General features: G+C 47.0%; 2 protein-coding genes across 2 annotated transcripts in view; both read right to left on the reverse strand.

The window, feature by feature from the left end:
* LOC116836884 (D(1) dopamine receptor-like) overlaps positions 1–17,633 on the reverse strand; it is a 58,440-nt gene that overhangs the window by 25,284 nt on the left and 15,523 nt on the right. The gene's annotated exons all lie outside the window — the stretch shown is intronic.
* R3HCC1 (R3H domain and coiled-coil containing 1) lies at positions 1,172–16,692 on the reverse strand. Its single transcript, XM_032800903.2, has 8 exons — positions 16,593–16,692; positions 15,458–15,585; positions 13,074–13,211; positions 8,243–9,464; positions 7,150–7,322; positions 5,847–5,917; positions 4,492–4,587; positions 1,172–1,890 (listed from the first exon to the last, which is right to left on the reverse strand). The coding sequence occupies exons 4-8, from the start codon at positions 9,347–9,349 to the stop codon at positions 1,742–1,744; spliced, it is 1,596 nt and encodes a 531-aa protein (XP_032656794.2). The 5' UTR covers positions 9,350–9,464; positions 13,074–13,211; positions 15,458–15,585; positions 16,593–16,692; the 3' UTR covers positions 1,172–1,741.

Genomic DNA, 17,633 nt, shown 5'->3' on the forward strand with positions numbered 1-17,633 from the left:
GGAAAGTTCCATTACTTAGTACACATCCTTGTGCTGGGAGACTAAACAGCATTTCTGTTGCACATTAAGCTGTTCTCCCAAATGATTTTATGTATATTTCCTTCCAACACCTTTAAGCTAGATATTACATCTGTGGCTTTTCTTTAAAGAATGAATATAGTTAATCATTGTATCATCAGTATACTTTTACAAAGATAACTTATTGGCCTTTACTATCAGGGATCTGGATCTTGCATTATGTCAGACCACCTGTGTAAGCAATTTTTAAAAAAGGATTTTACACTTTGGTAAATGCATAATGGTGCTAAGTGTGTTCCTCTGTTTGTTTGAGGAAACACATTGCTACATGTCTTCAGACACACACCTACTTGAATAAAAATTGACTTTGCCCAGAAAAGAGTTTTCTATGCCATTTTTGTGTATGTTCATTGACTGACCTGGAAGTTTAGTTCTTTCACCCCTCTGCCATGTGGCTATGGCAAGGGACTGGGAGTCAGGATACCTGGGTTCTACTCCCACTCACTTGCTTTGTGAGTCAACAAACCTGAGCTGTAGTCAATTCTTAAATTACAGCAAGGGCTGGTATTACATCAGCTGCTGTCACCCTTTTTTGAGGCCCTAGTTCTAAGAAAAGCTCCTCTCCCTTTCTGTTCGCTGAAAGTGGAAAATCACTCACTTAGTTATGCTAATGTTATTAGGTGTGTAATAAGAGAAAACATTTCAGACCAAAGTGTGATTGAAGCTGGATGTGTCCCTTTAACCTCATTTTTGCTCTAACCTACCTCACAGGGGTGTTGTGAGGTGTAAGGAATGCCTGCTAAGACCTTTGCTAATGCCTAGCAGAGGATCTTCAAGTATGTAGCTAATAAATACTAAGTTAGTCCTCTCTGCTTAGAGAGAGGAATCTGGAAAGCTCCATTTTGTTCTGAGGAGGTGAGACTTTACTAAAGGCCTGAGCCTGAAGAATGCTCAATAGCCTGAGCTCCTGTAGTGGGAGTGTTGCAGCATTCTCTCAGGATCAGGTGCTACAACTCTGAAGGAGATGTCAAGTTCTGGCTTTTGTCCCCTCTAATCAGGGGATAAGAACGCTCCTTGAAATACTGTACCATCACAAACCTGAGCATGTTTATTACGTACTGGGTGTCAAAAAAACCTGATGCTGCCACATGCATTTGCTGCTTATCAGTTTTGTGGTATAACTTTATTTTAAACAAATGTCAGCTTTACAACTTCAGTAAACATTAAACAGCTATTGACTCCTGCAAATGTGTTGCTCTGTATTTCTTGCTTACCATCAAGGCCAAAGGTCTTCCCTCCCACAACCTCCAATCTAGGGCTTGATACATTTTAAAAGAAGGTAGTGCTTAAATCAAGGAGGCTTTGCTCTTGTACCTATCACAGCCCAACAGTGGAGACTACAAATCATGCCAAAGTGGCTATGAGCTGCTTTGGCAGGGTGTTGATAAACACCTGCTGGGGAACAAGATAAGATGCTCTCCATAGGAAAGAGCTAGTCTACAGTGGCCTCTGTACCCTGGATTAGTGAGGCATAATTTGAAAACCTAGATGGCCCATTCCCCAGAATGCAACAAGGGAGTTCAATAGCAACAACAGTAAACTTGTTCCCTTCGCCCATTTAAAAAAAACTCCACAAAGTGTCCTAATGGCAACTCACTGTTCTGCATGCAGTTCGCTATCCCACCCCAGCTCCTTCAAAGCTCCTCTTCAGCTCTTAGTCACTTTACTTTTCCAGCTCCAAGTTCTCGGGCTGGAGCATGTCACCACCTGAGACACTCTGCTTTTTGTGCTGCAAACCCAGAGCCCTTGTCACCAGCCTTCTAGCCACTGCAGTGTCAGTCTGGGGTCTCTCTTTAGCCAGCTGAAGGAGCTCTAAACAAAACAGATGAGAAATCAGACAAAATGGAAGAGGGAGGAAGTCTCCCTAATTAAATCTTCTTATTTTAGGAACACTGTCCTGTAGCTAAACTACATAACTGGGAGTCAGGAGCCCTGGGCTCTAGTTTCAGCTCTTCCACAGAGTCTCCATGCAATTACAGGCAAATCATTTCACCTCTTTTTCTCAACTACCCTTACTCACACGAGGGGACTTTACTGACCTGCGTCAATGGGATGCTGCGAGGCTAAATTCATTGTCTGTAATATGCATAGATTCATAGACAAAAGGCCAAGTATTCTATTCAAATGGTTTAAAACCTGGTCCCTGCTGCAGTGGTAGAGAACCTTCTGTGATTAAAATTCACAGACTACTTCAGAACCACTCCTGGCAAAATTTAGCAATTCAGATACCAAGAAAACTGATTTCAGTTGAGACACTCACTCTAAGAGCCTAACGCTAACCCCTCTGAACCTGGCAGAGTAAGAAAGCACACTGCCTCAACTCCTAAACATTGTTAAATAATGGTGTAGGTTTTAAAAGGCTTTTCTGAAGAGCCCATTTGCCAGGGGTTACCAGCAATCATTGCTGTTAACCACCAGCTGGCTTGTTAAAGCTTCAAAATGGTAAAATGTTGGTTTACTTAATTATTTTTTAAAAAGCCAAGTCCAAACCTGCCAGCTGAATAAGTCTTCATTTAATATACAGTGGATTTGATACCAATAGAGTTGATTAACTGTTTGCAAACTTGAAATTATCCAGCGAGCAATATGGCTTGGCCTGGGTTATTAAAAGATTGTTCAAACAAAACAACTGAAGGAGGCCCAACAGCAGCAGCAAACAATAAGAGGGACAGAGGCTCATTGTCACCACCCACAGCTTGGAAAATAAATCACCAATATTCTTGACAAGGTTCTAAAGGGGGCACTGTCAGCTAATTTAAGTTTTGGTAAAAACTTGTGGGTTTGTTTTTTTAATTAAATACAATTTTGTTCAGGTTCAAACATTCCTCTGCAACCCAGATATCACACCCTTAGCCTAGTGCACAAGAATGAGGATGTGAAATAGACCAGTCCCTTCACCATATAAAGTGGGAAAAGTGAATTGGAGTCATTGAAAATTTCGGTTTCAATAATCTAGCAATGCTAGTAACTCAGGAAGTGCTAAAAAAGCGAGTGTCCTTTTAAATCATTGATACTGAAATTTATTTTGACTGCACTATACTGTACAAGAAACAGTATAATTATATGTACAGAAATCTTTATTGCTACAAGATTCATGGCATTTTTCACTTACTGCAGCAAGCATAATTGATTACAGTATGATTTTAAAGTAATAAAATGAACTGAATGTTACTATGAATGGCTAAGCCTAAACAATTTTATCTGAATCTGCTACTGAATAATAAAATTACGCCAACCACAAAGTACTAACTGCTATTGGTTTCATTTGGTGATATTTTTTAATTGTTTGAACTAATTAGCGTCGAGGGGAAATGTACCATGAGTCTCTATTAACATCAATTAATATACACTCCAGATCCCCAACATCAGTCTTGAATGCTATTTATGCTTTATATAACTGAAGCTTGTGGCAAAGAAAACTAGTCCCAGAGTCAGCAGAATCAGTGCTGAAGCTCCACTGAAAACAATGGAATTTAAGCATGTGCTTAAAAGCAAGCAATCCTATCTCTACTGTCTGAGCAGTCTTCCTTATTTTGAATCTTATTCTACCCCCAAAACTTTTGGGACTTCTCACTGAAGTCAGTGTGAACTGTGACTGTACCAGAGAGCAGAACTGGCTCTTGTGTTACTGTACACAATGGCTCCTGTTGTGACTTACTGCTTTTCAAAAGAATATTTGCTAATAATGCATTCAGCAGCAGGCTGTATTTAGCAGAATACACATGAGGAACAATGTAGAAGTTACAGTATTTAACAGGCTGAGGACAAGATTTTCAAGCCTGGGTATCCACAGGGCCGGATTTTTGAGGGTGGGGATATCCCTGCAGCTCTCACTGAAATCAGAGCTCTATGTGGAAAGCAACTTTGCAAATCAAGTCAATTATTTAGGTGTCTAACTGTAGGCACCCAACTTTAAAAATTTTGGCCTATGCTAAAAAATGAAGATCTAGGCTCTTCCTCTGCATGCTTTGTCCTCTTGTTACAAACACAAGACTGCTACCTGATCATGCCACTCCTTAAGGCAGCAGACGGCTTGAGGTGTGCCACAATAGTCAGAAAAGTGACTTGGAACAAGACTGAGTTGGTGTGATTGTTAATACTCTTATTCCACCTCTGATGTGCTCCCCTTCAGTCAGTCACATTTCTAATTTACAGATCCAGCTGGATCCTTTCTGCCTCAGGCATCATAACAATCTTCCACCAGTAGAATTAAGGGCAACTGATGATGCATGAGGCACAACAGAATTCAACTCACCCTCCTGAACCAGAACAGCACCAATAAACACCTGCTTTTAAAGCAGTAAAGGTCTTTAGTGTGGGTCTATTTTTAATTAATAAGTTAGTCACAGTAATCACCCCGAGCAACAGGAGATATGCAGAACAAGGAGCAAACACAAATCAAAGGTTTCTTACTTGGTCGTTGAAGTGCCTTGGTTTTAGACTGTCTTGTCCCGTGGATCAAGGATCGGATCTTTAGAGAAGGATAACTCTGTCCCAAGGCCTGAGACGCTTCAAAGAATAAAGATCACTACAGTCAACAAGCTGAATTTTTGTAACTATAGCAAAGTTCAGTGTATACAAGTTGAGATCCTCATCTGGTTTAAAGCAGCGTTAACACCACTGAAGTCAATGGAATGACACCATTTTATCTCTGCTGATGATCTGGCCCAAGATTTTTCATGGGACAGCAGAATTTAGTCAATTCATTCAGATGTTGAATCCTGCAGTCCTTGGGCCTGCAAACTCCCCCTGGAATTCATAGCTGTTTTGTTCAGGATGGGTCAAGGATGATAGGATCAGGCCCCAAATATAGAATGAAGGCTTTCTGAATAGATGCAGACAGACAGACATGAACTGCTCTAAGGAACATTACGAGCTGAAACTCAGGGTGGGGGTCAGTTTGCCATTTGGTCAGGTATTTGACCTAGATGTCCCAAGCTATTAATGATGTCCATAGAGGGTCACACGTCCCCTTTGTTGCAGGCTTGCTAGAATTTTGTTCATTTTCGAGAATAAACTCAGTTGGCAGAACCGATTCCTTTCTAAAATGCAAAATGATTCACACACTAACTCCTTATACAGGGATTCCCAGCAGTTTGTTGATTACCCAAGCCAATTAAAAACCTGCTAAGCAGAGAGTTTCCCCAGAACACGTACTTAATAGAAGAGAACATCAACAATGCAGAATTAATTCTAGGATCTTGTGTCAGAAGTTGAATGTCTGGTTTAAAGAAGTTTAAAGTTTGGAGGAGGTGGTAGGGCAGGGAACTGGCATCAGTGTTTTGCAGCTGCTTAGATTCAGTACTGGAATGACTTGCATGCACTGTCAGTGGTATCTTCCATGCCTGTTACAGAAGGTTGCTTCATTCAGGGATCAGGACACCTAACAGATCAGGGAGAAAGGCTTCCATTTCCATATGGCCTGTGAGGGGGATGAGAAATTGCAGAACTCTCCATGCCCACATAGGGAAATAGATTGCTTTTCAACTGCCAATGAGAATGTGGGATTTGGGATGAAACTGGATCTAATCCTAAATACGATTTCCTTAGCAATACCACTCTATGGACCTGGCTCTTTCACATTCCACCTTACCAGAAGGAACAGGGCGTCTTCTTTATAGTAACAGAAACCTCATGACACTCACTGCAATTCAGCTTAAAGGCCAAGTGGAATTTTAAGGCTCCACCGCTATTTACCGTACGACATTGTGAAGTCCCACCAACACCAGAGGTTACTAGCATCATAGCAAAGAATTAAGTCACATTACCTGCTGCCAGACTGGAAAAGATACCCAGGGCATGAGTGTCATCGACCCACTGAATTTTGAAACCACTCTTGCTACAAAGAAAAAGGAGAGCAACACCATAAACAATCTGACGAATAGTCTCCGTTAGTCATATCAGTACTTAGGGGTGGTTTTCATCCATAGCTACCTGGTGCTTTACAAAGCATTATCCCCTTTTTATAGGTGGAGGACAACAGAAGTAGAGGGGCTAAGTGGAACTTATTCAAGGCCACACAATGACTTAACAGAAGAGGCGGGAACAGAATCCACTTATCCTGAACCCCACTCAAATGCCATGCCTCCCCTCCCCCCCACCACCAGGGACTTGTTGCCCCAGTGATTATACATTTCTTTAAAAGAAACAGTTTAATTTCAATCCCAGATTTAGGATTTGTCATGGAAAGCACTAAGCACTATCTATCATTTGCACACTGATTCAGACATAAACGGATTCTTCCAGTGTCAACAGGAAGTGCAAGTGTCAGAAAAGGGTACCCAAAAGGTGGTACAAAACCTAACGGAGGGGAGGGAGTTTTTAATCCCATGAAAGCCAGCCAAACAAAACGTTCTGGAAACTCAAATGCTGTTGCTGTGTGCTAGGGGCATGAGAATTGGAAAATGATCAGTTTTGTTTTAATGGTAGCATTCAGCCCAATTCCGCTATCAGAGCTAAGTGCATAAGGTAAATGCAGAGGACAGCCTGTAAAAAGTAGCTTGTGTCTTAGGAGTGTTACTATTAAGCTAAAGGGGCTCATACAGAAACCTAACACCACACCATTATGTACATTAAGCGGCTGGTAGGAGAGGGGAAGAGCATGAATGCGTCTCCATCTGCAGATGCTAGATCAAACATTTTGGCAGAGTGGACACAGTGTATTAGAGGCGCAGCGGTCACAGCTCCACAGTTAAGGGAATGAATTCTGTTCTAACACGATAATCAATGCACTCCTCAAGCAGCTTTCATTGGATCACTGCCTGCGTACTACACATTTACAAGATCAATCTTAGCAAAGTAAGGACCCAATCCTTACTACATTTTCAGCAGAGAAGCCAAGGCCTGAATATACTTTAGGAGTTGAACTCAAATCAATGGGTATAATTTTACTCAGGAACTCAGATACTACAGTGACGAGGGCCATTTAAGGAAAGAGCCCAGTGGTTAGCACACTAGCCTAGAACTTGGGAGAGCTGCTCACGTCATTCAAGCAACTGGCACCACTGACGTCAAGCAACTGTCTCTAAGCTTGGCGAGCGGGAACTGCCCTGTTCTGAGGTAGGTACTTACTGGAACTCTGAAAATGCTTCCATCAGATGCTCCGTTTTCAGGGATGGCAAGAAATCGTAGATCTCTATAACATGTCCAAAATCTCCCTCATTGATCTGTGCATCCCCGTAGCTGGAATAATCAAACTGGATCTTCTCGATGCTAATGTCCTTTACAGTCAAATAAGTTGCAATCTGGGAGGAGAAGCGTGTTAGATGTCAAGGTACACTTCGAACATTGCAGGAAAAGCCAATGAGCAAGGACATTTAGGGGTCTTTCAAAAATGCAATGTTCTATCAAGCACAAAGTATGCCTGCATATTTTACATAGATAGGGGCTAGGGTGCGAGCCTGGAATGAGGCCCGAGTTAAATTCCCTGCTCTGCCACAGCCTTCCAGTGTGACCTTGGGCCGGTCACTTAGTCTCTCGATGACTCAGTTCCCCACCTGGACAATGGGGAAAATAGCACTGCCACTGCCCTGCCTCATAGAATAAATACAATTAAGATCATGAGAAGCTCTACTATGGAATGGGAGCCAAGCAAGATAATTAGGACTGATCCCACCGAAAAATGACATAACCAGTTTAGCCACCAGATTTCCCCTACACACTGCCCTGGAAAGACCCCTCTAGGGATGAGAGGGGAGTTCAGCTCTCAATGCCCATTCAGTCTTTGGCCTGTGCTGTTCAACAGACCCAGTTAGCAGCAGAAGGGCTTTAAGATGAAGACCCCTGGCTGCTAGGAAATGGATTGAGACCCACCTGTGTGTACCACACTGCCCAAGCCATCTACTCCCCAGTCATTTTACAGCCACAGTCTAGAGAATAATAGTTAGTCCTGCCTCGAGTGCAGGGGATTGGACTAGATTTCTCAAGGTCCCATCCAGTCCTAGGATTCTATACTTTTAAGTGGTTCAGTAAAAGTAAGCAGGAGCCATAACCAGAGGTCTGCCAGAGCCATGACAAAGAGGTGTCCCAGGGGCTCCTCCTCTCCCTTTCAGAAGATGACAGGGCCTATTAAAATCACTGCCACATCTCTAATTCACAGTCCATCTGCTGGGCATTACTGTCACAAATCCAGTCTCTAAGGTAACATTCACATCAACACCTTTACCTCTTGCAAGAGTTCAGCACCACAGTCATCCTCTACACTGCTCTGCTCATTCACTGCAGAGTTTTCGGTGCCTCTATCCTCTGCAGACAACTCCAAGCCACACCACAGTCTGCCCGCCAGGACTGTACAGTCCTCATCCTGATCTTCTGGTAGTGATATCTTTTGGGTACGATCCAGTAGAGAGGTATCCACGCAGTGCTTATCCTGGTCTGCCAGCACAGATGATTTTTTACCATACTCCATTCCAGGGGCATCCATACATCTTTGATTCTGGTTTTCTGGGAGACTTGGGTTTTGGCTACGCTCCAATACAATGGTGTCTGTACAGCCCTCATCCTGGTTTTCAAGTACTGAAGAGTTCTTGCTTTGTTCCAATATGGAGGCATCCACAGACTCCTTATTCTGGTCTTCTGGTAGGGATAGGTTTTTGCAGCACTCTGATAGAGTGGCATTCATAGAACCTTCATCCTGGTTTTCCAGGACCAGTAAGTTTTCACTACACTCCAATACACTGGCATCCATGGCGTCTTTATCTTGATCTTCTATTTGGTGCAGGTTTTTGCTACACTCCAATACAGTGGCATCTGTACTGCTGTTATCCTTGTCTTCATGTTGGGATAGGGTTTTGCTACACTCCATCACAGGGGCATCTGAACAGTCTTTATCCTGGCCTTCCAATACAGATAAGTTCCTGGCACACTCCAACACAGACACATCTGAACAGTCCACTGGACACTTGTTACCTTTATCACCACCGATTTCACCCACAACATGTTCTTCATATGCCTCTTTAGGGCCCTGGACTTCAGGAAGTTCCTTGCCAGGGACTGGATCAAGATGACTTGCTGCCCTGCTGGAATTTGTAGTAGCCTCAAAGTTATCTAACTCCTCTGGGGTCCCATCAGTTGCACTTTCAATGCAGCTCCCTGCCTCTCGCACATCATCATCATATAGCTCAGCTCCAGCTCCTGCCAGGCTTTCATTTCTCAACTCCTCCAGTTTTTCACGCACCATCCTGGGAACATACAAAGCTTTATCCGGCTTCCTCCGGGGCTGTCGCCTCGCCCTGCCGATACTTCTGTTGACTCGAGAGCCATCGGCAGGCATCTCCGCATGGCGCAGCCCTGCAGCTCTGCCTCCCCTACTTCTTGACTGGAGAGGGCGGTGGGATCTCGCTGTGTTGCTGCAGGAACTGTTCTGATCACCAGGCTCCTCGGGTAACCTAGCACCAAAATAGCAGGGAAATACATGATGTGCTGGGACGCTTCAGGCTGTAGTCAAACTTCAGCAGGAGCAGCTTCCCCTCCCTCCTACTACAAGTCACTGTTATTGACAAGAGCAAGAGTATAACCACACATGCTGTCACCAAAGTACTGCACACATGCGTCCTTCACAGCAGCAGCAGCCAGGGGTGGCTCCAGGTACCAGCGCACCAAGCATTTGGCAGGGGCAGCAAGCTGCTGGGGGCGGCCTGCCAGCCGCTGTGAGGGCTGCAGTCAGGTGGCCTTCAGTGGCATGCCTGCGGGAGCTCCCCCGGTACCGCAGCTTTGGTGGCAATTCGGTGGTGGGTACACTGAAGGCGTGGGACCAGCGGACCTCCCGCAGGCATACCGCCGAATCCGCATTAACAGTGGTCCTCCCACAGGCATGCCGCCGTAGGCCGCCTGACTGCCATGCTTGGGGTGACAAAACACAGAGAGCCTCTCCTGGCAGCAGCAGATCCAAACTGTGGCCCACAGATCACTTGCTGGTGATCTGTGCAGAGCTGGCTAAGTGGACACAAGAACAAATGGATATAAACTTGACACTAGGAAGTTTAGACTTGAAATTAGATGGTTTCTAACCATTAGAGGAGTGAAATTCTGGAACAGCCTTCCCAGGGGAGTAGTGGGGGCAAAAGACGTATCTGGCTTTAAGACTAAGCTTGATAAGTTTATGGAGGGGATGGTATGATGGGGTAGCCTAATTTTGGCAATTAATTTGGCAACTGACCTTTGATTATCAGCAGGTAAGTATGCCCAGTGGTCTGTGATGGGATGTTAGATGGGGTGGGATCTGAGTTACTACAGAGAATTCTTTCCTGGGTGCTGGCTGGTGAGTCTGGCCCACATGCTCAGGGTTTAACTGATCGCCATATTTGGGGTCGGGAAGGAGTTTTCCTCCAGGGCAGATTGGCAGAGGCCCTGGAGGTTTTTCACCTTCCTCTGCAGCATGGGGCATGGGTCACTTGCTGGAGGATTCTCTGCACCTTGAGGTCTTTAAACCACAATTTGAGGACTTCAATAACTCAGACATAGGTTAGGGGTTTGTTACAGGAGTGGGTGGGTGAGATTCTGTGGCCTCCATTGTGCAGGAGGTCAGACTAGATGATCATAATGGTCCCTTCTGACCTTAAAGTCTGAGTCACTAGAGCACTGGCTCCACACCCTCCTCTCCAGCTGCTTCCACCAGGGTCTAGGCTCTTCACTGCAGGGGAGCCTGGAGGCCTGTAAAAGCAGCTGCATAGGAGGAGGAGCCATTTTAACAGGCTATGCTACATAGGAGGAGGAGGAAACTGAGAGGAACATCCAAGGAAGGTGGAGAGAAAGGAAAGCACCTACTGGGCAGTATGTCCAGGGCACAGTGGAAGAAAAGGACCAAGTGTTAAGCTGCATACACAGGGAGGAGGGAACCAAGCATGTGCATTAGCACACGAGAAGTGGACCAGGTGGCAGAGAAGCCTGGGGAGCAACAGATGAGATGGAGAGACAAGAAGCTATTAATTCAGAAAACCGGCTATGCCAGGGGTGGGCAAACTTTTTGGCCTGAGGGCCACATCTGGGTATAGAAATCGTATGGAGGGCCATGAATGTTCACGAAATTGGGGGCTGGAGTGGGAGGGGGTGAGGGTTCCGGCTGGGGGTGCGGGCTCTGGGAGGAGCCAGAAATGAGGAGTTCAGGGTGCGGGAGGGGACTCTGGACTGGGGCAGGGGATTGGGGTGTGGGCTCTGGGATGTAGGTGAGTACTTTAGGCTAGGACCGAGGAGTTCAGAGGGTGGGATGGGGATCGGGGTGCAGGCTCTGGGTGGCACTTACCTCAAGCAGCTCTTGGAAGCAGCAGCACGTCCCCACTCCGGCTCCTATGTGGAGGTGTGAGCAGGCAGCTCTGCGTGCTGCCCTGTCCGCAGGCGCTGCCCCTGCAGCTCCCATTGGCCATGGTTGCTGGCCAAAGGGAGCTGCAGGGGCAGCGCTTGAGACAGGTGCGGCGTGCGGAGCCCCTGGCTCCCCCTCCACATAGGACCCAGAGGGGGGACATGCTGCTGCTTCCGGGAGATGCAAGCCCCAGATCCTGGTCACCAGCAGGAGCTCATGGGCCGGAATAAAACATCTAAAGAGCCGGACGTGGCCCCTGGGCTGTAGTTTGCCCACCCCTGGGCTATGCTCTGCATTCATCGCTTGACGCGCCACCCAACTGATCATCACCAAAAATTGTCCATGAAGTGAGGGACAGGGTAAACTGCTGGGCTCTAATTCCTGATGGAAAAAAAATTCTCCATCTCCTCCTATTCACTGGGGACAATACAATAATAGCGGTTTCAGACACACACCCTGGTGGGTTAAAGGGGCAACCCATCCACCTACATTTGGCCCAACATTTAATTTCTGATGAATCCCCAAGACTAATACGAATTTTTCAACAATTTTTTTAAAAAGGGGTCAAGGAAAACAATTGTTTTTAACAACAAACATTCATCTCCTGCAGGGTCTGTGGCCCAGATATTGCAGCACTAAGAAGCTTCCCTCCTCAGTCTAGAACTCCAACTGTCCACCTAAAAGTGACATCACAACCACTCCGGCCTGAATCCAGGCTGATCACCAGACTAACACTGAAAGAGACACAGTCAACTCACTTTTGACTCAGAATTTTTAAAAAGAGCTTCTACAGAATCTAAGTCTGACAGATGTGTTGAAATGTCCCATGCTATTGTTTTCGGTTGTAATAGGAACTTTTGTTTTTAAACACATGCAAACGTCCCTCTGGAGGTTTTGCAACCCAAACATTGCAGCAGTGAGTATTTGAAAACAAAAATGGCTGTGCACATATGTGAAAGTGACTCTGCTGATTCTTCACAGAGAGAAATGCCAAGGAAAAAAAAAAACGTGACCAAACAGCGTAAGTTACTGACTGACAAATTCAGTTTTTTAATTCTCTCACTTTTAATCTTAAAGTGCTCATAACAAATACGTATTTAATACATATGACTTTTAAGTGGACAACGTCCCTTTAGCTGGGGCACCACAAGGTTAAGTACCTTGACCAAGATCACAGAGGAAAAGAATGACAGACGCCCTACTCTAACTCTAACCACTAGAAACACTCCCTTACAGATCTAGGTACAGAGCCCTGTCCTCTGCTCCAACTAGATCAAACTCCCTCGCCTTACACATCTGAATAGAATTAACTGCATTACAAAAGCAGGATAAAGCTGTTAACTTTTTGCCCGTATTCAGTACGACTAGGCAGTCTGGTGATTGTCATGGAGTCACTTTGACAAGCTTGGATTGCACACACCCTATGCACTGGTTGAACCCCAGGGGGTGAAATTACTCACCGTTGTAATTCAGGCCTATTGCGTGAATTGAGGATGGATCCTTTTGTTGCTCAGGTATGTGACTGGCAGTCAGGACTCCTGGGTTCTATTTGTAACTAACTCACTGTGTGACCTTTGCACTTAACCACTCACTGCCTTTTTCTGTATCTGCAGAATAGAACAGGGATCAAGCCATCCTCACGGGGTGCAGTGAGCGTCAGTGCCTCGTAGTGCACAGTAAGGGAGAAGTGCTGTTGTACCTTGTGACTGAGTGACATATAACAGTCCTCCTCTTCCATCCTTCCCCAACAGAAAAGCTGCTTAACAAATCGACATTGTCCACAGTCCTGTGGATCAGGTACCTGAGGCGGCTGGACAAGGGGGGGAACAAGAGAACTCTGAAAAGGGAAAAAAGATAAGGCATCATCAGCTTGGAGTGGGCAGGGAAGGGGAAGCAGATCTCACTGCAAGTCCCCACTAGTGATCCCAAGTCACTCCTGGAATAGGGTCCTAATTCCATTCCCAGTGGCTAGCGAGCCACATTCCAAAAGCCAACTGGCTCCCTAGCTGGGAGCAACAGCAGAGGGACTAGAAAGTGAACAGTCTGTAGTGCCTGACGTACCCTCTCACTCCTCCAGAACACGACTGAGTTGGGTTAGACTGCTCCGCTGTTGCCAACTGTTTTATCTATCTAGGTACGTTTATGCCCCCTCCGTCACTGTAATGATGTGACTTGCCAACACCCCTGCCAGGCAACGCAGTGTTTTACCCCGGGTTGCAAGTAGGGAGCAGAGGCCCAGGGAGATGAAGGGACTTGCCCAAGGTCACACAAGACAGAGTCTGGAACAGAACCAGGTTTCCCCAAGTTCCAGGCAAGTGCTTTCACCACAAGATTATCCTTCTGCCTTTATCTGTTTCATGGATAAACAAAAAGGCATCAAGCTGGAGGCCTGTCAATCACCTTTCACTGGCGCTAAATTCACAGAGAAACCCTTTATTATGTGTATCTTCAGAAACTGGAGGTCAGAAAAAAGATATTCTGTTTCACGCTGCATGGCATTTATACACACACTAAAAACAGATCTAGTTTCACTCCCAGGTACCTTGCAACTGGACTTCAATATCTTTCTTCATCTAAAACACTGTGATAAGTATCCAATTCAAACAACTGGAGTCCAAGCAAGTCTACCTGGAACACAGTGTTCCTCTCTCCCATCTAGTCCCTACTCTGTGACAGAAGCTGGTTTGAATCTTCTCATCTATGCACAAGCAGACAGGTGAAACGTACTTCTGGAGCTCAGCCAGGCCAAGGGGTTTGTGTTCATCATGCCCCACAAACATTTCCTGCTGGGACAGAGAACACTGTGCACAGGAAGGCCTAGCAGGTAGGGGCTGATGAAGAACAATTTGATCTTAAACTATTGGCAATAACCCACCCAGCGGGGACATCAAGTGAACAAGGCTGGGAAGTGGCTGGTGCAGAAGCTGCCGGCATCCAGGATAATTCCACCCAGGAAAGAATAATAGTTAGAGATGGGCCCATGGCAAAAAAACCGAGGTACAAAATCCCTGCACTTTGGTGAAGTGCAGATCCAGCTCAAACTTTGTAACTGACCCCTCTTGTTTTAATGGCCCAAACCATAACCCAGTTCTGAATGATCTAGGACAGTGGTTCTCAGTGGTACCAGATGACAGAACAAGGCGCAATGGTCTCAAGTTGCAGTGGGGGAGATTTAGGTTGGATATTAGGAAAAACTTTTTCACTAGGAGGGTGGTGAAGCACTGGAATGGGTTACCTAGGGAGGTGGTGGAATCTCCATCCTTAGAGGTTTTTACGGTCAGGTTTGACAAAACCCTGGCTGGGATGATTTAGTTGGGGATTGGTCCTGATTTGAGCAGAGGGTTGGACTAGATACCTCCTGAGGTCCCTTTCAACCCTGATATTCTATGATTCTATGACTACTGTACCCCTTTCAGGAGTCTGATTTGTCTTATATACCCCAAGTTTCACCTCACTTAAAAACTACTTGCTTACAAAATCAGACATAAAAATACAAATGTGTCCCAGCCACACTATTACTGAAAAATTGCTGACTTTCTCATTTGTACCATTTAATTATAAAATAAATCGACTGGAATATAAATATTGTACTTCCATTTCAGTGTATAGCATACAGATCAGTATAAACAAGTCATTATCTATATGGAATTTTAGTTTGTACTGACTTCGCTAGGGCTTTTTCTGCAGCCTGTTGTAAAACTAGGCAGATATCTAGATGAGTCGATGTACTTCCTGGAAGACTCTGTGTACCCCCAGGGGTATGCTTACTTCTGGTTGAGAATCACTGGTCTAGGACATGGGATCTGGCTCCAAATGTTGCAGCTCAGCCCTCCCCTTTCCCCATCTCTAATAAAATCTTTCATCCTGTAGGGCCATCTGAAGTTACAGATATATGGCAGCAAAGAATTGCAGCCACCCCTGGGAGGAACACACAGCCACCCAAGGGCACAAAGCACCCTGCATGACAGTGGGCAAAGGGGACCACAATCATCTTATTATTCACATGGGGTAAAAAGGGGCCACTTTTTGTGGCCCTTATCTGAAAGCTCCTGCAATGTAAATGGCACAACATAAGCCACCTACTTCTCATGCTGGTTTTGGAGCAGAAAATGGTCCAGTTCTTCGGCAACCTTGCACACAAAGTCACTCTCACTGGGGGAAAGGAAGACGCCATCCAAGCAACGCAGCGCCAGGGTGACAGCGGGGGTGGCCTGATGGAGAGTGGGATACAGAGGAAGAGGGTGACAAAAGGCAGCAGGGGAGGAAAGGAGAGAGAGAGACATAAATGTTTTAGCTCCTCGGTGCTACTGAGGTCTACAGTGGTCTGGCACTTCAGATAGAGGCTGCATGGCAGAGGCCACATCCTCCACCCAACCTCTTATTGCATCCAGTACAGACATCAGCAAGGCCCAAAGCAAATTCCCCACCTTTCGGGATCCACCGCAGCCCCCACCCCCAGCAACACCCCCAGCAACCCTCCTGCCTTTCCAGCAAATCCCCCCCACAGTAGGACCCACAGTGACCCTCCCACCTCTCCAGCAACCACCCCCAGCAACTCCCCCACCACAACCCCACACCCAGCAGGACCCCCAGCAACTCCTCCAACTCCTCCCCAGTATTCACCCCCAGCAGGACCCACAGCACCCCCCACCACACCACATCCATCCCAGAGGACCCACACAACCCCCCCCCCCCACACACACACACACCTCTCCAGCATCCACCACCCTACCCACAGCAACTCCTGCCATGCCTCCCAGGCATACACCCCCTCACCCGGACCCACAGCAACCCCTCCTCTCCCCAGCATCCACCCCAGCAACCTCACCCCACCTCCCAGCAGGACCCATAGGCAACCCACCTTCTCCCAGCATCCACCCCAGCAGGACCCACAGCAACCCCCACTCCCCAGCACGACCCCAGCAACCCCCTCCTCCCAGCATCCACTCCCAGCACGACCCACAACAACCGCCCCTCCCCTCAGCATCCACCCAAGCAACGCCTCCCCCCCAGTATCACGCCCGCGGACCCACAGCAACCCCTTCTTCCCCAGCACGAACCCACAGCCAATCCCCCAGCAACCTGCGCTGGGGGCGCAGGACCAGCACCGAGGGTTCGCCCCAGTGCCGGGTGCTCGGAAGGACAGAGGCAGCCGCAGTCGGAGCGGGGGAAGCGGAGGGCCAGGGCCAGCCTGCGGGGCGCAGCGGGCCGCACTCACCAGCAGCCGGGGGACAGCAGCAGCTGCACCGCGCGGCGTCTGAGCCCGGCCGCGGGCTTCGCCTCCGCCTGCGCCGCCCCGCGGCCCGGGGGAAACACGGCGGGCCGGGCTCGCTGCAGAGCCGGGCGGTGGGAGGGGACTGACTTGTGCCTGCCCCGCCTGCAGCAGCCGTGAAGCGGGGCCCCGCCCCGGGGTCTGTTGTGCTTGGGGAGCGCAAGGTGCAGAAACGCTCCTTAGTTATTTGCATGAAGGGTTATTGCTTGGGATTACCGGGGCCCCTGTGCTCGGTGCTGTACACACTGAACAAAGCGGTGGCTCCCTCCCCTGGAAGAGCTGACAGGCTGCAAGGCAAACACGGCAAGGGCCACAACTACGCCCCTATAGTGTGGACGCTCACTACAGCAACAGAAGGGAAAGTGGTTCCCGTGGGAAATTCATCCCAGGGGTGGGCAACCTTTCAGAAGTGTTGTGCCAAGTTGTCATTTATTCACTTGAATTTAAGGTTTTGCGTGCCAGTAATACATTGTAACGTTTTTAGGTCTCTTTCTATAAGTCTATAATACATAACTAAACTAGAGTTGTATGTAAAGTAAATAAAGTTTTTAAAATGTTTAAGAAGCTTAATTTAAAATTAAATTAAAATGCAGAGCCCCCTGGACCAGTGGCCAGGACCCGGGCAGTGTGAGTGCCACTGAAAATCAGCTTGTGTGCCGCCTTTGGCATGCATGGCATAGGTTGCCTACTCCTGCCCTATCCCCACAAGACATGGAAGCTAGGTCCACCAATGAATTCTTCCATCCACCTAGCTGCGTCTACAGGTAGGTCAACCTAATGGCAGCATGCAAGGGGTGAAATTTTTCACAGGCCTGCATGCTAGCCCTAGGTCGACCTAAGCGTTAGGTGTAGACCATGCCTACTTCCAGGCAACAGATGGGTACAGACAGATGGGGGAATACAAGGAACCACTGCTGACCAATGACCTCTGCTCAACAACAGTGTAACCGTTGTCCTACCTTTTGTCGGCATCACAGCAAAGACAAC

The sequence above is a fragment of the Chelonoidis abingdonii genome, chromosome 2 (genome assembly GCF_003597395.2).
Source record: "Chelonoidis abingdonii isolate Lonesome George chromosome 2, CheloAbing_2.0, whole genome shotgun sequence".
Classification (NCBI taxonomy): domain Eukaryota; kingdom Metazoa; phylum Chordata; order Testudines; family Testudinidae; genus Chelonoidis; species Chelonoidis abingdonii.